Source organism: Ahaetulla prasina, chromosome 1 (assembly GCF_028640845.1).
Source record: "Ahaetulla prasina isolate Xishuangbanna chromosome 1, ASM2864084v1, whole genome shotgun sequence".
Lineage (NCBI taxonomy): Eukaryota > Metazoa > Chordata > Lepidosauria > Squamata > Colubridae > Ahaetulla > Ahaetulla prasina.
The window spans coordinates 57,345,361-57,369,368 of record NC_080539.1 but is presented as its reverse complement, the minus strand read 5'-3'; the positions used below and the strand labels follow the sequence as shown (position 1 = coordinate 57,369,368).

Sequence of the window (24,008 nt, the reverse complement as noted above, 5' to 3'; positions counted from 1 at the left end):
GATTTTCCCCATCAAGTGTTCTCCCTTGTCACCTCCCCCAGCTGCCCATTTGTTGTGCCTGTTACAAAGGAAAAAAGGCCATTTGTATTGGATCTAAAAATGCATTTTTTTTTCAGCATAAATATTTTCCTAAGGCAAGCATGCATTTCTAAAAATCAACAGTCGATGCAACCAGAATGATCCTCGAAGACCACTGAAAACAAATAGTATTGATGCCTAAATTCTAAATATTTTATTCAAATAGGAACGTGATTTCTTTTTACTACCCTTTGAATACACATTAAGTACAAAAGAAAAAAACACATATGTTGTACAATTGCCATGTTGTCCAAATGGAAATCAAAATGGCAGATGAGGTTGGAATAGAATAAACTTTAAATAGTTAGCTACTAGACTCACAGAAAAGGTGCTTTTTTTGATAAGAATCAAGCATGGATTCTATATTCCAAACCTCTAGAACAGTGATGGCTAACATTTTCTGGACCAAGTGCTCAAAGCGCACATGAACCCCCAAAATGCAATGCACGCATGGGCACTGTGCATGCAACCCAACCCCCGTGCATGTATGCGTGGCCCCCACACATGCACCCCACCCTTGTGCATGTGCACGTGCCCCATGTGCATCCTGCCCTGTGCATGCATGCACATGCACCCCGGGTGTGCCCTAATCCTGCGCATGCGTGGCAGAGACCTGAAGACCAGTTGGCCAGCAGGAGGCATGCGCACATGGGCGGCAGACCTGAGCTGCAGTGACAGCTCATGCATGCCATAGGTTCGCCATCACAGCTCTAAAACATTCCACTAGCAGAATCATCTATGTTATAGTGCCAGTAACCTTGAACTAAAGAATATACTGTGTATATAGTTTGTCGTGAAAGCGACTGCCTGAGGGCTCCTGGATTGGAGTTGAAAGGCAAAAGGGAAGCAGTGTGCTCCCTCCCATATTGGGGCAGACCAGGTGCTTCGACAGAAAAACACTTAGTATGTATGTATGTATGTATGTATGTATGTATGTATGTATGTATGTAAGCTCTTTCTCAAGATGCATGCACTTGTGCACATGCACACACACATAAAGAGTCTCTGGTTTCATCTTGAAACAGGCAGTGGAAAAAGTTTGTATATGCCCTATGATTGGAATTCTAAATCTAACTGGAATCATTTAATGTGTTTTGGAATTGTTTAACATGAGATGTCATATAGACATCTATTTTTAATGTTAATGCACATTATTATTTATGCACGTTGTCCCAGTACATCCTATTGTACTCCTCTGAACTTGGGAAAATCTTTCCAAGGCTACATGTATGTTTTCCAAGTATGTGCATGGAGCCCTTTTCCCAATAATTCCTATTCGAAAAGAAACTAAGAAGAGCATTCCAGTTACTCGAATTGAAGTATTCCAATTGAAGGCTGCCTGTCTCATCTTGTGTGATGTGCCTACAAACCTCATGTGAACTAGAACTTTGGTCCTCAAAACTAGAGGGAATTATAGACCAATAAATCCCAAAGTTTCTTCTTTGTGTTTGTGTTTGTAGATAGTAAGTGGAGACAATCTTCTTAGATTCCACCGTCTCTCTGAAATCCCTAGCAGCTTTTCTTGAGTTCTTCCCAAGATTTCTTATTATAACTCTGGGTTCCATTCATGAAGTTTTCAGGAGATCAGTCATTTAAGGAGTACATATCAATCTATCAATCATTTAAGGAGTGCATTTTGAAACTGAAGTTCTGAAGTGGCTCGTTCATTGAATGAATCAGCAACATTAGGCAATGTGTCCAAGAAAAGATTGAATTCATAGTAGTGAATAGTTAAGAAAGATGTCAGCAGGTTTTGCTATTACACTGGTGTAGGATGCATCAAGATTAGGTCACTGGTGATTTAAATCAGTGTTCCTCTGCATTCTGTCTACCATCAATCAGTAATGACTACTTCCATCACTGCTGTTGTAATTTTAACTAATGAATCTACCATGACTCTTCATCGGCTAACAAAGCCACCGAGCGACTCTACTGTTCATTTGCCAAACCTCTCAGCACTCTTAGGGCACAACCAGAGGGCTGTGTTAGCACGATCCTGCAGTCCTTGATTTGGCAAAAAACTATGTCAGCATAAATTGTGCTTGCCTCCCTCATTGCTGATTCCGCTTCTCCCTTAGTAACAAGACTAGCAAATGGTGCTATTTTTACTGTTTGAATGTGGGACCAGTTAAGAAAAATGATTAGTGGATCTTCTGGCTTAATTCCTTTCTCACTAAACACCACCTGCTACAAATTGTTCCCCTTAATATGTGGAGAGGTGGAGAGGAGTGAGTGTAGCTAGTCACTTGAATTTGTGTTTTAAAACACCTGACAAGATGCCCAACTAACAGGTCATAGGTGCAGAGGTGAGCTCTGCCTCAAACTTGACAGCCTGATTGTTTCTGAATATGAAAGTAGTACTCTTCTACGAAGGAACCATGTCCTCAAATAGATCAGGTGACAAGCCAGAGAAACGGGGGAGGGAGAGAGGGCAGTGATTGTTTATTAATTGAATTTTTATGCTACCCAAACCATTAAAAAACACAGTGTCTTACAGACAACTGACTTTCTCTGGGCAGTACTGCAGGGGAATGGACCGAAAAAGTGAAAGAGTCCCTGCATGTGAAATTCCCCATCATTCTCCCTGGTGACAGTTCTAGCAATACACAGGAGGTAAAAACCTTATTTTAATCGGCCTTCAGTGAAGCAGAATTCTCATTCTCTCAGGAAAGCACAACTCTTGTTTTCTTTTCATCTCCAAAAGTGTGCTAAATATGTGTCTGGGTGTATGTGTGTATGCGTATACCCAGAAAAAACAATTACTACCAACCTGCCTTCCATTGAGGACCTGTATACTGCACAAGTCAAAAAGAGGACTGTGAAAATATTTACAGACCCCTCACATCCTGGACATAAACTGTTTCAACTCCTACCCTCAAAACAATGCTATAGAGCACACCAGAACAATTAGACACAAGAACAGTTTTTCCCTGAACGCCATCACTCTGCTAAACAAATAATTCCCTCAACACTGTCAAACTATTCACTAAGTCTGCACTATTAATCTTCTCATCGTTCCCATCATCCATCTCCTTCCACTTAGGACTGTATGACTGTAACTTTGTTGCTTGTATCCTTATGATTTATATTGATATTGTTTCCTGATTGTTTATTTGTACCCTATGACTATCATTAAGTGTTGTGCCTTATGATTCTTGATGAACGTATCTTTTCTTTTATTGACACTGAGAGCATATGCACCAAGACAAATTCCTTGTGCGTCCAATCACACTTGGCCAATAAAAAATTCTATTCTATTCTATTCTATTCTATTCTATTCTATTCTATTCTATTCTATTCTATTCTATTCTATTCTATTCTATTCTATTCTATTCTTTCCCCCAAAATAAGACATCCCCTGATAATAAGCCCAATTGGATTTTTGAGCACATGGCAATAAAGCGAAGCGCTTATTTCAGGGTTCAAAAAAATATAAGACAGGGTCTTAATTTTTGGGAAAACACGGTATGTATATATGTGTGCATGTAAGAAAAACCTATCTACAAAACTACACTGGATCGATGGGATAATTTATGGTTTATAACCTACAAAATCCTGATCACGGGGAAGCCAAGGGGACTTCCCATAGACAGGCATCATTATTAACTCTGATTTTATGTGTAATTTTAAAAGTCCTCTGCAACTAACAAAGAATTGATCAGAACCTTCTACGTAGGTAGGGAGGCAGACAGATACAGCCAGAGATTGAATTTGTCCATCACAGTAACCCTACATTTTGTTTATTCAAACCTTGCTGAAGAAATTGCAAATAGAAGACTTTCTACGATGTTCTTATAAACCACCCTTTATCAGTTGGGTTCACACACAGTAATTCATAAAGAATGCTTTCTATTTGAGGCTTTTGAACATCAAATGTGCTCAATTTTACATTGGATTTTAAATGAAAATTCAGTGTCGGGCTCCAGATGTAATCTGCAAAGTTCTTTGGAGCATATGTAACTAAAAATTTAGTCCCTTTCTGCATCTTTTAATTTTGCTCCAACTTTTGAGTAGTTTCACATTGGTCTCTCATAAGAAAGAATATTAGTAAGAATATAAGCCAGGAGCAATGAGCTTGTAATTTATATTTTATTTTGCACAAGCTTGCATATATACTGCACATACATTCAATTTAGAGAAGATGGAAGGCACACAAGGCAATTGAACTACTGTATCCTTTAAGTGGTACAAAGCAAAAAGGTAAAGATCTGGAGAGTATACAAAAGCTTAAAACACACACAAAAAAAGAGTTTCCCCCAACTCCTCCCCCCCCAAAAAAAACATTTTTCCTGATTTCTTTTCAATTTAGTAGCTGCCAAGCTAGAATTGTAAGTTTTTCAGTCAATTGTCTACTGCACCTTTTTTTCCTCCATACAGACAGGGGAGTCTTCATGTTTTATCACATCATCAATTAATATTACAGTACATCCTTGGCAATACAAAATTGTACACCATCAAATAAATTAGGATAAATTAAACCAATAAATTATGCGAAGTCTTCAGAACAATAGACAACAACAAACCCCCCCCAACAGTTGAAATTGCCTCTATCTAAATAATAAAATTAAAAATAATCCAAAAATTGAATTCATTAATTCAGTTATTGTACTAACTTCAAATTAAAGGGTTTTTATTACAAAAGAACTTTGATAATGCTATTTACAACATATTGCTAAATAATATAAAGGCAGTGTTTTGTAACTTTTGTAACTATATACATATGAGAAGTAGCTGGGACAACAGCAATATTTATGCCTTAACCTTTGATTCTTCCAGTTTATAAAGGTACAGTATTTCTCTGATTCTTGAGTTCAGATTAATATGAATATCTTCCTGATAAAAATGTATATGTGTGTTTACATTTTTTAATAAATTCTACAGTATTATAACAAAGCCTTAACAAAGTCTAGAGTAGAAAGACTGGGAGCAAAATTTAAACTTGCCATCTTATCTACATTTTGCCATGTATTTCTTGGACATTTTTACTGTCTGAATAGAGAAAAAGGCTGAAGATTTTGCACTTTTCATAGTTTGAAACAGAGTTAGCCCTAAGAAGATTCAAAGGTTAAATGACAGTTTATATCCCAGGTCAAACTCTTAATATTTTCAATGGTTTATAACCAACAAAACTGTATTTCCTTCAACAGAACATTTAAGTGCAATATAGTAACTGTTTACTAATATAAACCAGTTACATTCATTAAGGGGAGCTTTTTAAAAACAATGTTTATTAAAATTTCCAAACACAGAATACATATCCAAAAGAAGTCTTTGCACTAAAACACCAATAATTACTATATAATACACATGACAAATAGAAGAGGATTAAAAAAAATTACTTCTCATGTACAATGCTCCTTTGAGGGGATTTGCAAACCACTTTTATATATATATATATAATTATTTATTTATATATATTTTATATATATATATATTTATATCTTTCAGTTCTGCTGGTGAAAGTCCTATATTTAAAGCCACAAAATCTTCACTTTTACCTTTCACTTAATAGTAACCTGTGGAGGAAAGAATCCATTGCCAATAAATTACATTGTGCACATAGAAATTTTTTTTTGTAACGTTACGGAAAGTGGATCACTCTTCTCCTGGATACATGATGAGAGAAATCTATCTTTAAAAAGTATTGAGCTGGGTTTTAAAGAATGCTTTCAACTATCTATGCAGTTACTGCAGTGATTCCTATAAATTTAACAGATGTTCTCAGAATGTAGTTATTAAAATCATATGCCTTTTGTTCAAGAAGAGCCCTCAAGCTGAATATATACATTGCTTTATAAAAATTCCCCTTGGCTATCGTTGTTCACCCACATACTCAGTACAGTAACAATGATTCTGCAAACTTAAAACACTTTAAAATTAAATAATACTCAGAGGCACAAAGCAAACCTCAAGAATATATGGGTGAACACTTCCTTAAATAATTATTACATCCTAATATCTTTCACTTTTTAAAAATCATTTAATGTGAAGCGTTCCCATTACACAACCAGAGATACAGTAAGAATTAAGTGTTTTATAGCTTCAAATAGAACATTCTTCTCACAAAGCATAACAAATGTCTAAAATAGGTTCTTAATCTACACTGGAAAAATGTAAGCATTTCACTTCACACGCTTATTGTGTGTGTATAGGTATATATACATATATATATCTTTATATATATATTAGCAGGTGTATATATTGTTATATATGTATGTATATTTATACACATATATATAATACGTATGAAATATTGCTCCTATACTACTGTTTGTTAGGCTAAGAAAACACAAGATCTGCACCACTGTTACAAAAAATTGGCTTCTACAAGAAATTTTCAAAATTGAATGCGGCTCAAACGATTGAGAAAAAATAATTTGCGGTATCAAACTGTTCTAAAAATTATCTTCTTCAAAAACTTATTCTCCTGCTTTTGTTTTTAATTTTCTTTAAAAAGACACAAAATGTGCATAGCTATCAACATTGTGTTAAACAGCTGGGGGGAAAAAGGTGGAGAGAAAACCAGTGTTTATTGCATCTGGGGAGTTGTGTGAAGGAAGGAAGGGCCAAACATATGAAAATTGTAAGCCACAGAAGGCACAAGAATAATTGTACTGGTTAAGGGAGAATAACTGGTAATTTGAAGGATTTGTTTTATCTAATCCTTCCGCTGGTGCATTTAAGGTCTAGGCACACACTATAAGCTCCAGTTTCTGTAGTAGGGAAAACAGGGAAAGAGAGAACAATGAATGTCAATACAGAATTTCCAGGTCTTTAAAAAAAAAGTGTTTTAAATCAATTTCTCTATGTCAATTTCTTTTTCCTATATTAAAAGTACCTTCTGTCTTTTCTAACCCAGTCCTGTCCACAGGAATGGACAAGAAAGGCAAAATAGTAGTCTTAATGGTGTGGTCAAAGCTCCACTCATTTTTTTTCTGCGTGTTACATTGTACATAAACAAGCAGAGCTTTGACTATACTGCTATGGCTGCCATCTTTTATTTTTTAGTATATTCTATGGACAATTTGAATAATTACTATTGCTGAACATGGCTCAGTTTTAGATATTAGAAGCTGATAAAGGAAAGCCTGGCTTAAAAAATCAACAGTAATCAGGAGCAGCATTATTAAAAATTAGAGTACTCATGCAAAAAAAAAAAAAAATCCATATCAGATTCATGGAAATGAGGTGACCACAATTCTCTCTCATGAATTCTTAGGAGGTATACTTAGAGAAATTGGATTACAGGGCTTTGCTTCATAGAATTGTTGATCTGAATGCTTCCAAATTCCAAATCAATAAAGCTATCCTCTTGTTTTCTCCTTTTCTTCTTCTTTTTAAATGGACAGGAGACATAATACGACAACTCCAGCAACTTGTGCTGCTCTAGTGTCTCAGCATGGCCACAAAATCTATGGCAGGAGGTGATCATTTTATTCTTTAAAAATGAAATTCTAACAAAAAAAAATCATTGGGAGGATGAAAAAAAATATTCTTAAAATAGAACAAAAATTGATATTTCACACTCAATCTGGTGTGCTTTGGGAGGCACAAATGCAACACAACTAACACAATGAAATTACAATTAAATAACTAGGGAATAATCAGGTAAGGTCTTTTTAAAAAAGCAAATCAAGGTTTGCTTGGTTCTCTCTCCACCCCTAAAGGCGTTTTGAAGCCTCACTTGCTCTCCTTTTTCCAGAAGCTATGTTTCAAATAAATAAATGGCATAAGTTTTAAAAGTTCATTGAGTTCAATGAATCACATTTCATTTCAAGACAAATGGCGCTAAAGTTTACGGCACTAACGTTACTAACAAAGTATAGTCTTCAAAATGATGTCTAAGAAATTAAGTATGGCTTTAGTTGGGTATGTTTGGTCATGGCAAGGGGATAATACAGTAGGAGAATAATAAAGTAAACTGCTAGAGGATTTCATGATGTTTTGAATATGGAGAAAGATGAAGAGCTTTCTGTATTAATGTGAGGACAATGTCTCTCTTTCAAGCCTCCTGTACCTTTCCATAAATCTTTAGCAGAAGCAAGCTTTAAACTACTTCTTTCAAAATGAGACAATAAAAGGACGTAATCATAACAATCACCCCATTTTTTAAAAAGTTGGATTGGCTCCAGATGGGTTGAAATAGCAACTCCCAGAAGAGTAGATAAGTTTTCCCATAATCTTTTCTCTTTGTAAACTACTGCTGGTAATTTAGTTTGATTTGATTTGAACTATGAAATTCCTTGTATATATCAGGGACAAGGAATGTTTTTATTAATGTTAGTTGACTAACATTTAGGATCTTAAACTATGTTCCAATAATTATTTCAGATCCTACTTAATAACTGATTTTAAACCAGTTCCTTATGTCAGATATATTGGGGAGCACACCAGAATAAAAATATCAAAAATAACGCTCAAGAATAAAAGCAAATACGGGAACCTATTCCTGGATCAATAAACTATGTTTTGTTTTTTAGCTAGAAGTATTACATATGAAAAGACCCACTAGACTTTTTCTTTAACATAATGTGTGCTTTAGTGTATCTGGCTGGCTTCAGCAAAGCTTTTGCACCAAGAAAACTGCTATTCTGCATATTGAGAAACCCTGTGTGTTTCTGTCACTAAACAAAGGCCTGTGTCCTCATTTTTAAAAAAAAATAATCAGCAGGTTTTAAGGCTTTTTACTGTCAACTCTTTTCATCATTTTTGTCTCTCAAGCAATATTTATAAATGAGGCATCATTGCAATGACTAGGTCAGCTTTTTTATTATCGTAATGTATATGGGGTAAACTTTCACTCTCCAAAGTCAAAATACAATTTATGTTTTGTTTTTCTTTAAAAAGCAATTTCAAGAAAGGGAGGAAAAAAAGGAGGATCCTAAAGAAAGCTATCTGCTAAACTGTAAAACTGCCACCATGGTCAGTTAGGGCTGAATCTGATTCAATTTCCTGGGGGAGACAAGAGGTAATGATAAATATCAGTCCAGATAACAATAAATTCTTACTGCATCTGTACAAAAGACACAGAAAACAACAAACATATAGTGCCATAACATATAGGTAATTCTACTAGACACGACACTTTCCAAAAGTGTGGAGAAAAAAAAGAGACCTCTGAAGAAAACATAAAAACATTCAGGGAACATTTTCTTGTTTTTTGAATTAGACAAATTGTTGCAATTAGTTTCAGATAGATCAGGGGTCTCCAACCTTGGTCCCTTTAAGACTTGTGGACTTCAACTCCCAGAGTCCCTCAGTCAGTAAAGCTGGCTGAGGAACTCTGGGAGTTGAAGTTCACAAGTTTTAAAGGGACCAAGGTTGGAGACCACTGACCTCGATCCATACCACGCTTATTCCTGCTTTTCATTGAAAAATCAACATTGTTTTTGTCATTTTGAGATGAAATTCCATTCTGGACTTCAATCAGCATTCTTGTCCAGTAAATACCAACAATCATATCCAAGAAGAAGTAAACATATTCTGTCCTTGCTGAAAATGGCAGCCTTAAAATAAGCTCCTCCCATCAACAGCAAAGAACTTGTTGTGTTTGGATATTAGGACATTTCGGGCTTGTCCGCCCTTGTGTCATCCACTGCTGGTGGGGATCTCAGTATGCAATCATGGTCTCAGTATGCAATTAGATTAATATCATAGAAAGTATGAAAATATTAGCAATTTTCAATAGCAGCTCTGCATTTGGCATGTTGTGTTTAGCTTTATTGAAAGATGCCGGAAGTAGGACTCAGTGACTCTTAGTTGCAAAATATTATCTTGAAAATATCAGGACAACTCTGAAGAGCTCCATTTTTAATACATTATGCACTGCTCTTGTGTTTTGTTTGGCACAAACTTTTGCTGTAGAACAGAAAGTATTTAATTACTTCTATTCATTGGTTATGAGTTATGTAAATCTGAGGAATGAATAGTGACTAGGGTTTATTTTCCTAGCCAATGGGACAGAAATACAAATTCTGCACGATGTTTAGGTGCAATCCAGTTCTCATGAAGCGTGCTCAAAACTTAGAAAGTTAGTTAGCACAGTTAAACACTTAACTGTATGCACTGTTTTCTTCTCCAGAGTTGTGCTTTCAGTATATATTGTGCCTAGTTTAAACAATATTTCTATAAAAATGTTTCTATTCCATTTCTAATATATTGAAAGTATTCTTGCACTCTTGAGATGATGTCATTTTTGCCATAGTAATTTGAGAATAAAGCAAACATACCTTACAATGCTTTTCAGATGAAAAAGTAGTTAAAACATGTTTCAGGTAAAAATATGAAATATCAAATATATACATCATGTAAAGATTTCAGAGAAGAAGGGGAAGAATACATTTGTATCAAATGCTATTTAGAAGATGGCCCAGACCCAACTATTCAATGTGATGAAGTAAAAGGGTACAATTCAGTCAAAATAAAACATTCATCAATCATCATAGTCATATAAACATATGGTTAGAAATAACTTCTGGACTTAGTCCCCAAAAATGCATGTGCATGGGACTGCTCCTTTTGGATTCCATGGATTTCAATAGGAAATATTTCCCCATGACCAATAAAATAATTTAAAATGCTCCAATATGAACAAAGACCATACAGCAGCAACCTTTCTTTTTTACTCTATGAAGAGTGAAATGCTATTGTGTTAAGGAGCTGACCATATTACAGAATTGTATTAGCCAAACTACAAATTATCTTGCCATCATTTGCTTTGCACGGTATTTCCTTGCTTGAAAGGAGAAAGGGAAACATAGCTAGATAAATATAGCTGAGGCAAACATCAAAAAATGAGGGCATTTCAACTCTGGAATTTTGGGTTCATCCAGTTCCATCTCCAGGCTACTTTTATTTTGTATCCAGTCCCTCTAACATGTGGTGAGCCCAACATAGAACAGAACAGAGCATACTTCCATCTCTGTGGTACATTCTGAGAGAACTTGCCACTACTTTTGTTTTCCCAAACTTCCTAACAATAGAAATTTTAGGTAGATGACGCTCCCCAAAACATGACAGTAGGGCTCAAGAAGCTTGAACACATGCTTATAGTAGAATAAAAGATGCCAAAATATGGTCATACATTGTTCTCATAAAAGGAAAGTCATAAAGCTTAGAAGAGATGATGACTTTTGCTCACAGTTGAGAAAGGAAAAGAGGATTTATATATCTTGTACAGTGTTACACACAAAGTGCACTTCCTTCATTAAGCAGTTGAACTAAAAATTTAGAAACCTTAGCTGTGGAAATCCCCCATAGGGTTAAGAGCTTTTAATACAAACAAAGGGCCATCACCTTCTGTAGGATTTTACCATAACATCTGGGGAAAAATCAACCAGGTAATGGTAATATATAGTAATATAGATGATAGATAGATAGATAGATAGATAGATAGATAGATAGATAGATAGATAGATAGATAGATAGATAGATAGATAGATAGATAGATAGATAAATGGATGCATGGATTGGTAGATAGGTGATAGATAGATAGATAGATAGATAGATAGATAGATAGATAGATAGATAGATAGATAGATAGATAGATGATAGATAGATAGATTAGACTTGTACACACTTCAAATCATCCTTCTTCTCAAGGGATAAGAAAAGGGACCAGAAGGGGAAGAAAATGCCCCAATACTGTTTTTTCCCAAAATGTTAAAAGTCACAGGCAAAGTAAAACAAAAGCTGGAGTTAAAATAATTATACACTTATTACTGACCTAAACTTATAATAAATCACAAGGGATTCTGATCTGATTTCATATATGAAACACATACACACACATTCGCACATAGCTTGGGCATAAAAAAGGGAGAGTCTGCTACTTTTTTAATACATTCATAAATAGCGGTTGAAAATCTCTACTCATGAAGAAGCTCTTGGAGGCAGTTTGGGGATTTGAAAATCTCAGGAACTTCACTGTCCAGCTTACAGATGACCTTGTATATGGCCTTCTTCCAGGAAGGATCAACATCTTTGCCTGCGATAATGGCATTGAAAAACTCTCGTAATGTGATCTGAGCCACTTCCAGGAATCTCTCTGGAACCTGCTGATACAAGGAGACAATGGCATTAATAAAAGTTTTCAGTTTCAAGTCTCTGGATCTTCAAAGGAAACTGAGCTAAGTCCTTGCTTTCAAAAGGGAGCTTACATAGCACCTGCATTTTCTAAATGTAGCAGGACTCTATTCTCTTAGGCAAGGCTGTTATATATAGTACAATAACTTTTAAAACATGTGTTAGCTAGCTTTGTAAAGATGAACTGCAGAATGTTAGTATTAGAATATGAACATCTGGGTTTAGAGGGTGCTGTTTTTATAAGATATAATTAACAAAGGAGGGAATGAGGTGGAAAGGTGATTGCCTTGAGGTCTGCAGGATATAACGCTCATTTATGAATTCATTATTTTTCTCTAAGAGCATAAAGCATGTGCTGAAAGCAATTTCTGGTCTTTTTTCCTGTGTGTTCCTGTGGTACCAGCTAATGCTAAAAATCAGCAAAAGAAGAGTATAACTATGCATTGTTCTTGAGAGAATCCAATAAAGCTCTCAACACCTTGATTCAGTAGTTATCCAATTTCTGAGGATTCCATAAATAGTCCTCTTCAGACATAAAGCCTTATTAAAATGAGTTTATGCAGCACAGGACTCTGTACATGCAATGGCCATAGACCAGGAATAAATAAGATACAGCCATTTAAAATATGTTCATTCACAACTCCCAGCAGCCCCAATTGGCATGAAGGACAATGTATGATGTTTTGAAAATAAGTGATTAAGAATGTTTTGTTTTCATAACATTTCATAACTATCCCTTTGGAGAAAAGGAACTTGTTCCAAGAAGACAAGCAACCTTGAATCATTCATTATCTTATTGTTACCTTTCCATTTTAAAAACTATGTAGTGAGTGTAGATTGATGGCTGCATCAGTAATTCGCAAGATTGTGAGTAATCAATGGCAATGTAACTCCGAAAGTAAATATCTTTCAGCTGCTTAGGCTGAGTAGTTTCTAAACCCATTTTTCAACAACTTTTTGCAAGAATTCCTCATATTAAGATGCAGCTGAGTGTTAATGTTGGATAGAAGGAAAAATAATTACATTGATTCTTTAACAGAGCTCATATTTTACTTTAAATAGGGGAACAACTTTAACTTCTGGCATTTTCATGAAAAGTACCTGGCTAGCAGAAGATTGTCTGAGATTCTGGAAAGCTTTTGCCAGAAAAGAAGGACAATATTGATGAGACAGATTGACAGATTGACCCACATAAAACATTTTGATATGTTTGCTCAAAGTGTGGACTTGAATTTAGCACAAGCATAGGTACTACCTGAGGCAGCTGATCAGTCAATCCTTAAAAAAAACCAACCCAAAACAAAAAAAAAACAATATAGAAGAGGACAATATCCTCAAAAATAGTAGCCATAAAGTATATAATTAACATATTTTTTATTAAAGAAAGGAAAAAGAATCAATTAAAATATAAGCCCAAGAAACAATTCTGTATGTAGAATTTCTTCATATATTCCTGTAAATGGGGTAATTTTTTTAAAGGCCAAAAACACAGCTGGAAGGGTAAAAAATAGGGCCTCTGTGGCTCAGACTGCTAAGAGAGTCTGTTATTAACACAGCTGCTTGCAATTACTGCAGGTTCTAGTCTAGGTTGACTCAGCCTTCCATCCTTTATAAGGTAGGTAAAATGAGGACCCAGATTGTTGGGGGCAATAAGTTGACTTTGTATATAAATATACAAATAGGATGAAGACTATTGCTAATATAGTGTAAGCCGCCCTGAGTCTTTGGAGAAGGGCGGGATATAAATGCAAAAAAAATAAAATAAATAAAAATCCTGAAATAATACAAAGAAAAAAAGTGAGGTAGGAGTCAAATAAAAGCCTACTCCTTTGTTACATCATTTAAAAAAAAATATAGTGCCAGAAGTTTTCTTTTATTTATAGGGATCAAGTAGTTTTCCAGAAAGAACCATGAAAAAATTGATATCTCCCACACACACACATTGTCTGCAATTCCGCATTGGCTAATGAATCCTTATGCCCTATTGTTGCAAAGGTGTTGGCCCAAATGTTTTGCATCCTACATGGAAAGCATGAAAATTTAGCTTCTTCTACTGTACACAATGCACTGAAGCTTTCTTACCACTGTAGCAGATCAAACACAAGCACTTCACAAATAAGATTTTGCCATGAGGCAGACATGTGATCAGCAGCTACTGAAGTCCAGAGAGTTTGCTTGAATACACTCAAAGGTGGAATTTGTACCCAAACACCAGGCACATTTTGCAAAAATAAATTGATTTACAATGCAAAAGAAATACTAAGTGAAAACAGTTAGAAAGGGGATGGAGTCAAGACATAATTTTTGTCACTGGGGAAAAAAACCCTTTTAAGCAGTCAACACATTTGTTTTATTTTAATTATAGAAATACTGAATCTAATGATATATGATGCTTCTAATTGCTAGAATTATAGAAATTCTTTCCTAAATGTTGACAACACATGTTACCATTAAATGTTGCATATAGTAGTGCATCTGAAAGCTTGGGGAACATGGGAGGCATTTGCTAAAAATTTATTTTAATATATCTCTTCCTTTGGAACTGTGACATAGGTAAGGAGGAGGGCAGACAAATGTCAAGAGTTGTTTTATGGGTGCTATTAAAAAAGCAAGAGAATTTTGTATAAAATGAAGCTGCCTTTTGTTTTTGTTTATCTAGACTAGGACCATCTACTTTCTGGAGTTGTCAAGATTGTGGTTTAATGCAGTAACGGTTTTATTTTTGATTTTCTTCAAATGCCACTTTGGCAGAAGAGAGCAATTATTCAGAAGTATAAATAGAACTCTCGGAAAATATAGTAAAAATGGAATTATAAAGGAAAAAAAACATGAAGGAATAGTTGAGTGAATTCTCTATATCTCTAGCTGTAGGCCTTGAAATGAATTGCTGAAAAACCAGGGTCGAGCAGGTGTGATGGAAACAAATTTGCCATGCCATCAGTGCTATTTTTTGTACTAAGGAATAGAAGAGAGGCCAACTTTCCACAGTCTGATGTTTCTCCAAACATTTTGGACTATGGTTCTGAATATTCCAGTTAACAGGGAAATAGAGATTATCCCCCACAATTGTGTATGGAAGTGTATCCCTCCCAAGCTCTGTTTTTGCTGGCAGAAGGTTGCAGGAGGCCGTTGCAGCTGAAAACAGAGCTCAGGAGCCCATTTTGCTGGCAGAGCACTCGGGCCACCACAGATGCTCCCGACAGGAATGACATTGAGCTGGCCACACCCACCCTGGTCCCCAAAGGTCAAAAACAACACTGATGCGGCCCTCAATGAAATCGAGTTTGACATTCTGCTCTAAGAGAAAGATCTTAGAAAGTTTCCTAAAGGAATATTTCAAATTTGTGATAGCACAACAGTATAGCCATGGTATGTCATCTGCAAAAGAATGGCCCACAACTAGAAAATTCAAAATTGTTTCATATGTAGTGGTTTTCAGTATTTTAATTCTCCAAAGCACAAGCAGTGGAACCACTCCTAAAAAGTGATAGTTGTGAAAGTTAGGGTTAGGGTTAGGGTTTGTACATCTTTGTACAGATGTATATGTTCATGAGAATGAGAGAGAAAGTCCTGGGATTAGAAGAAAAAGAGAGCAATATTTTATAATGATATAGTTAAAGATAACTGGTAAAGTTAAAGAGAAAAAGGTAAAGCAATCTTGAATTCTTCGAAGTAAGTTCAACCTTCATAAATAATATACTGAAGAGATTCACTGAAAAGCCTTTTGGGCTCAGCATGTCAAAAATTCAGAAAATGCTTAACCTGATTCTAAGTATGTTCCACCTCTCCCTCACTGAACAATAGTGAAACAACTATCTCTCACCACTCCATCTAGGCCACCTTGAACAGCAATACTTGGTGGAAGCAACTGAAGCCTGGGCCTCAATTTCAGCCTTAGTGCCACTGCTATCACTCAAAATACCGCCTCACATTCCGCCTGCACATGAACCTCAGGAAATGATATAATCGGCCTGTGGCCCAGTTCTCTTCAGGATCTGCTATGCTGTTTATCTTTAGGCAGTAGTCTCTTTCTTTTGACAGGACTCTGAGGGCTACCCAAGGCTGCTCCGCACAAGGCCTTTAAGTTTTGTAGTAGCTTCAGAGAATGATCTTTCATGGTCTGAAAACCATGCAAAAGCATGTTCCATGGTCTGAAAATGATGCAAAAGCATGTTTCCCCATGCAAAAGCATGTTCTTGTGTCTTTTTCAGATGCTCTAGAGCAGAGGTCTTCAAACTTGGCAGCTTTAAGACTTGTGGACTTCAAATTCCAGAATTCTCTGGCTGGAAGTCTTAAAGCTGCCAAGTTTGAAGATCTCTGCTCTATAGGTTGCATAAGAGTTTTTAAAAACTTTTTCAATTAAAAAAAAAAAAGAGTACACACCATTTTCACCCAGTGGCCACAGGCTCCAAAAATTGCAGAAGAACAGGCATGCTTTTGAAAATAGTTGTTTTCAGATGTTGAAACTGCCATGTCACACAAATTGTCATGGCATGACACCTTTGACATGTGTGTCATAGTTTGCCATCACTGACCTATACTGAATGCTTTTTGGTACCTCATGTGTAGCCAAAATAAGCGACCACATGTAATGTTACCTTTGTGGGGGGGTTACAAAAGTTTCCTGCTCAAAGCTATTTTTTTTTTAATTAAAAATCCAACAAGCTTGTTCCTCTCAGGGAGCCTGACTTATTCCTTTGTATTGCATATGAAGACCCAGATTATTGGGGGCAATATGCTGATTCTGTAAACCGCTTAGAAAGGACTATAATCACTGTGAAGTGGTTTATAAGTCTAAATGCTATTGCTATATTAGCCAGATTTAGTTTGTAAGCTTCACACCATTGCCCTGGGTCCTGTTTTTTTCTTCATACTGTACAATCTTTCTGAAGTTTATTTTATTTCTTTTGTTTCTGTGCTGTTAAAGGCATTTAAAACCTCTGAAGAACCCTTCTCTTTCACCACAAACCATAAGATTGGTTGGCATGGAAAGATTGCTAAGTCAGGAGATGTAATGAATGTTGCCCTTCTTTTACAAATTTAGCACTGTTCAATGCTTAATCTAGCAGACTGCCTCCCCTTCCCATTTCATAAGGTGCACGTCATAATTTCTTAAGAGAATGCACATTCTGAGGCAAAGCATCTAATTGTTTAAATGGATGAGTGATTAGAGAGTTAGATGATCTTTTTTTTTTCCTAGTGAGCAAATAACCAGTCAGCTGTGCTAATTGTGTGTGTCTGGGGGCAGCTTTTCCCTGATCCTAAGTAAGAATGACCTACTAAGTACATCTTTACACCTATTAGATTGAACATCTCTCCAGCAGAAACATCTGCAGAAACAATGCCTCAGTGACAAATAAGAGCCCCGTCCAGATTTCTTTTTATAGACGCAACAACAATCCCTACTATGAACCCAGAACATTTTCCTAGCATCAGGTGGCTACAGTCAATCAAATAATAATACTTGACATTCATTGGGAAGAAAGACAATGCTGAGAGGAGGAACGAGGTGGTGGACTTCAGACACACAATCTTCTTTCAGAAAGGGGGAAGACAATGTTCCTTGTAAATTTGAATAGCTTGGAAAAATTGATTCATGTGCAGACATGGAAGAGAAACAGAAGTGCATGTGAAAGTATTATTAGAATGATTTCCTGGGGGTGGGATTTCATAGTAAAACCAAGAAAGAACAGCTTTTCTGGTGTCCGCTGATAAATATGGTGTTTGCTCCTATGGCTCCCATAGCAGTCATAGACTTAGCAACTCCTTCAAGGCTTCTTTAATATATCAATCTTCCTGTCAGGAAGGAGGATAGAGATTGGTGGGAAAATCTTGATTTACTTGGTCTTAACTTCAGAAAGTAATCATAATATTGCATGCTCGCCACATTTTATGAACAAACTCGGGCATGGTTTTGACAGAAATGCAAACTAAAAAACTGTTGCTTCATGCGCATAAGTAAACATCCTTGTATACAATCAGGCTTGGTATCCAGCTAAGATAATATATACAATCTGATTGTCTATGAATCATGCATAAATGATTCAGAAATAAACTCTGATTACAAATACATTAGCTGACATTAGAAATATTGCAAGCAGATAAAGGTCTCCCTGATGTAATCTTTAGAATGCTCTAATATTATGTCATAAAGTTCACAAACACAACTTATCATAATGCACAACAATTTAAATAAAGTAAATAAACTGAAAATAATGAAAACGCATAAAATTAATAAAATTGGCTTTATGAACATCGTAAGATACATTATTTATCAAATTTAGAGATTCCCTATCTCATTCTCAGACATTCTGGGCAGTCTACTACTACTACTATTATACTATTAGTGTAGTAACAACAGTAGCTGTATTGTATTTATTCAACATGGAACTTTTAAAACCAAAGTCCAGAAAATTTTAAGGAAGGAAGGAAGGAAGGAAATTTTTCAAATGAGATATAATGCAGTTATAGTATAGTTAAAACACATTCATAAGTTTCTCCAATGAATATGTTGCTTAATATAGAGAACCAAAATCAAATTACTTTTCAAAATTATTCATTGGGACTATTGTAGATTTGCAGAGAAAATTTTTCTGCGACCACATTTAGCATGAAAACCCTAGAGTTCCATCAACAAAACTTAGATTTGTTAACCAGTAGGCCTTTAGGCTTCAATATTTTATGAAATAATGGCCACTGAACTTGACGGAACTTCAGTTTGAGTAGATGCATATAGGATTGTGCTGCTAAACCTTAATCCGCCAGCAAAAAAAGGGTTTGTCTACTAGATAGAATTGTACTGATGCCAGAGCTTCAAATGGGATGCTTTACTGGCAGTCCTTCACTCCCCACTTTCGTCCCTGTCTTTTCTTGGGAGGTTTATTTCTTTATTTTTATTTTTGCCCGAGCAGCAAAGACTTTCCCTCCCCTCTCCTCCCCCCCAGCCCCCCTCCCTTCTCCTCCCAGTTGCTTTACCTTCAAGGATGATTTGTTTTATTAAACTGACTGTCCCCAGCCTCTGCAGTACATAATAAAAGCCTGACATAGCAGCCTGCCTGCCTTCTGTGTCCTGCAGATACTCATCATAAGTGTCAGGACATACCAAGGTTAGCGGTCACTGGAAGTGTGCTGGCTGGCTGCAGCTTTTGCCAAACACACTTGGCAGCTGAATGAATGTCAGAGAGAATAGAAGGAGAGTTACAAAGGTTAGCGAGAAGGCAGCCTTGCCTCCACTTTTTTTCCCTTCCTTCTTACATCTTCCACATTCTCCCCTGTCCCATTTTTGAAAGAAATGTCAGTTTGTAGGGAAAAAAAATATTTATCACTCCCTTAAAACTTTCTGACCAAAGCTTTTCTTTTCCCTGCCTGAAGAGTGTGTGTGTATGAGGCAGAACTGATGTTCTTGCTATTTTTAGACACCCATGTGTCTTACCTAATTCTATTGTTCTTTATTAGTGGCAGAAATTGATTTCATTACTTTAAGGTGAAAAAAGAAGCAACCTGCTCTGTTTAAAGGATGTTTTTTTTTTTGCCTTGTTAATTTTTAACAGGCAGACTGGTTTTAAAGTGCTCTCTCTCTCTCTTTCTCTCCCCCAATGCACTCACTTATGAGTTACCTTTGTAGAATCTCAACAGAAAGGGATGGGAATAGTGAAGAAAATGTCCTTGCACCGCTCCTCTTACTCCCAGAGGCACGTGTGCAAAAGAGGCAGCATCTGAGATGTCCCCTACGCCAGGTTTGCCTCTAGACTGAATCACCTTAAAGTCAGAGGAGAGGGAAAGTAAGGGCGAAAGGAAGATCCCCCTTATGTCAAAACAGATCTCCCTGGGAATTGCACTTTGGTTTTGTTTGTGTTTCTTTACTATAAAAGGGCAATAAAATGCTGAGTGTAAGAAGACAATGTCAAGGAGAAAAGGGTATTGGTATTTTGGATACTCTTGACTGCTCGCCTTGGAGAGAGAGTTATTCTTGTCACAAACCCTTTTGTCTGCATCTGCTGACTGCTTGCCTGTAGCCAGCAGCATACTTTAACTGTTTTGTCACCTCCTAACATCACACGCATCAGCTGTTGTGCTTTTGTTACGGGTATTGTCAAACTAATCCACTGTGGCTGTTCTAGTGTGCAGTAAATAAAACAGAAACTGCTTCTCAGACAATTCTGCATGAATATTTCAGATGGCTTTTACAACTCTGATTCACAAAATAAAAAAGCACACACAACTAGGCTCAGATGCCTTAAAGCTAATTGTATGTGGCCAGTTCAATTGTTCTAGAGGAGAAGATAAAGAGCTCTTTTCTATCTACTTTTTAGTCTAGCTGGTTGGATTCAAAGAGGGGGAAAAGTCAGGGAGAACGATAGCTCAGGATAACATTTTACTACATGTGTCCCTTCAGAAACCACATGCATTTCATGAATATAATGGGGTTTAAAAAAGATAGAGAAGTATTATCTTAGTACATAAACCAAGGGGCAGAATTTCTCAATATTAAATATGAGTGCAAGGAAGAATAGTTTTAGAAGTGGATTTTAAAATAGTCAGAATGAAATGCAATTAGGCTGAAGTATTTAAAATATATTTTGTACATATAAATTTGTTTATTTGTTATTTGTTTAAAAATAATGCTGCCAGGTGCCACGCTGGATCTGCAAGAATACATAAAGAGATAAGCCTGCCCCACAACTATGGAAATCCTTTCCCATGGTAACAGATCTAAGCCTGAAGATCTTTTGGAAGAGACCTTGGAGAGTTATTGCCAGGAGTCCTCCAAAAGCAAGAGCAGTTTTTCTAAAGGGCAAAAGCAGAAAATACATGTTTGCAGCATCTATCATTATTATTAATATTAGCAACTTGATATAATAGTTTCCAAAACATTTCACAAGCATAATAGCGTTTATTACCATATAAGTTTTTTGTCAGTAACGGTTCTGTTCATCATATGTAAGGCACACTGAATATGTGTATAAGAAGGATGCAGAATTTTATCTACAAAAACACATGCAATCATGCATTTGTTAGTCCTTTAGGTGCCACAGGACTCTTTGTTGTGTTTGTTGCTGTTGTTCTGCAAAATAATTATAAACCGATACTCCATTTCTCTGTACTGCAGCTGGGAAAATGAAATGGAGAAAGAATGGATTTCTTAGGCTGCCATACAGTTTATAACAGAGGAGATGTTGAAAAATGTAAACCTTCCGATTCACAATCCAGTCTTTTAGCCATTATACTAATGGAAGTATTATGCACAGCTTCTTCTCTAGGGAGAGTTATTAAACCATTTCTGAACATGATCGCAGTTCCTTAACATGATCACAGGACAAGAAACAAAAACTGAAGTCTGAATGCCGAAAAGAAGAGAGGAAAAGAGAAACGGTGACAAACAGGCGAAGTACTTAACCGAGCATTCATTCACCCTTATGTGCACATGATTCTTCTAAACAAACTCTCCTATCCCTTGCTGTTTGTTAAGTAAATATTGATTAAGGAGAGATCTATCTCCTGACACCAGTGACACAAGCTGGGGGACTTGCACTACAGATAAAGTGGACTTAAAACAGATAAACTTGACAGTTTTAGTAACTCCTCACATCATCTCTTAGGTAAAGAGATGAAATGGGACCTGTTTTTTTTTTTTCCTTACCGAGGATATCAGACATGGTTATACTTTGTCTGTAAATATCTTCTACTAAATAAACAACTGAAGTTTTTTAAAAAAGCATTTTCTTGGCATATAAACTCCCAGAGAAACAACACAGCAGAGTATCTCAATCACATCAGAGTACACATCAGAGTCTTGAGTAACAACCTGCTAAGTCGAAATGTCCTGATTTAAATTGATTAGGGCTGTAGAATTAAGTCATCTTAAAATCAAGCTTTCTGGTTTAACCAGTTTGTGGAGTGATTAAATGTAAAAGTTATATGTTGTTGTTTTTGTTAGTTTTCTTTCTTAAACAGTGAAGTGATGACAAAGTCCATCATAGAGAAAAACTATGGATGGCCTTTCCTGAATGGACATGCAGCCACCATAAAATCTGAATGACAGGAAGGCATGAAATGTTTGAATTTCATGCCTTAACTTAAAGTTCATGCCTGAACTTAAAAAGCTTGAATTTCAATTATGTGATAATTTCTTCATAACGCCACAGAACTCTCTGACTTTCAAAAGGCTGTATGCCAATGCATTCTTCTTTAAAAGAAACTCCTATTTACAGGAGTTTCATGGAAGCCTTCTGGGTTTTTCCAAATTATAGCAAATTTCTCATTTACAGTGCGGAGAAGAATTTTCTTGAAGAAGTTATTCTAAAAGGACCTATTAATATGTGTCAGGCTTTGCAGCCACCAATCTAGCAAGTTATAAAAAATGAAACTTGCCAAAAGAACAGTATGAAACTGTTCAAGAAGTACACAACATCAAAAGGGAATTTCATCCAGTATCTGCCATGTAAGAAAATGAGATGATTAAATTCAGACCTCAATTTTCATAATAAATGAATTGGATCCCCTTTTTTCCCTTTCAAATTCATTTTTGCTTTCAGTCAAATTCCTACTTATACACAGTAACCCTTTAGAAATATTCAGCTATTTTTATTGGCTATGTTCATTCACTGTCCTTTAATGGTGTCTTGCTAATATATATTGTGAACCAGCATAATTCTTTTGAGGTTGTGTATAGAAAATAATGGAAAAATGCAACTTAGTCGATAAACTGAGTCCTAGAACCTTTTTGCATAACAAATCTTATAACTTAAGAGAATTTATCTGTGTATCTACACAGATAAATTTACCTACACAGAATTTATCACGATCTAGATGGAAGAGAAAGCCACAGATAGCAGTTTCAGCTGAGCAACAGAGTTCCTGCTGTGCATGCAGAACCCTGCAGCTCCAAATCTTGGCATTTGTGGTGTAAAAAAGTCATATTGCAGGTCAGATGCCTGGAGACCTATTGCCAGTTAGAATGGATAGTGCTAGGCGAAAAGAATATGGTTATATCATTTCATTATTCCTGGCCTTTTATTAAACTAGGAATCAGCAATATTTTCAGAATCCCTACACTGGGGGGAAAAATATAATGATGAAATTTATGAAATCGTGTGAAATTTTAGTTCTCCCAATTCACAAATTCATAGGTATTTATTTAGCATTCTTAAATGAGGCTGGAAAATCATTTATTTCAAAGGAATTAATTGAAATTTGTTTTAATTGAATTTGGAGTGGTCATGAGCGCAATATTTCTGACCCAGAAAATCTAAACTTCAGTTTTCATCAGTCTGGTATAAGCCAAGTTTTAAATTCTATAATCCCCAGCTAACAATGCACTGAGAAGTTATGAAGCTTGGGGATGCTACATTTTCCTACAGTAGATTTGAACAAAGATGTTCTTGGTATGGATTTAGTGAACCTGAGTATGGATATGTGATATATCCCTCAGTCTAACAACATTACCTTGCAACATTGCTGCAAAGATAAAATAGGGAAAACTTCATTTAAGACACTCATGCAATTTACACAATGTAGTTTAGTTGCTTTATCATCCTAACCTTTATTGATCCATTCACTATTACTTCAGGAAACATTCAAAAATTAGTTATTCAAAGTGAAATCTATTTCTTAAAATAAAAAGTAAAAATCTTCTATTTTAAAAGGGTATGGAGCATGGTTACTGAGAATTGGAGAAATATTTATTTACCTATATAAGCACAATTGGAAAAGAAATAGAGACAGAATGCAACCTAAACAGAGACTTGATGAGCTTTATTTAGACAGTCTCTCAGGAAGGCAGTTCAATTACTTTTGGCTAAATTAATATGATTGTTAAGAACTTATGAGCTATATTAATTGCAATG

General features: G+C 35.9%; 1 protein-coding gene across 8 annotated transcripts in view; it reads right to left on the bottom strand.

The window, feature by feature from the left end:
• Positions 1-4,170: 4,170 nt before the first annotated feature.
• The window catches only part of PROX1 (prospero homeobox 1), a 74,530-nt gene continuing 54,692 nt past the window's right edge, over positions 4,171-24,008 (bottom strand). For 5 of the 8 annotated variants that reach the window (XM_058165389.1, XM_058165395.1, XM_058165391.1 and 2 more), the window contains one exon: positions 4,171-12,134. In XM_058165389.1, coding sequence (XP_058021372.1) covers positions 11,946-12,134 — 189 coding nt within the window. In that variant the 3' untranslated portion in view covers positions 4,171-11,945. The remainder of the gene's footprint in view (positions 12,135-24,008) is intronic. The other 3 variants (XM_058165394.1, XM_058165396.1, XR_009152969.1) reach the window with 2 other exon arrangements.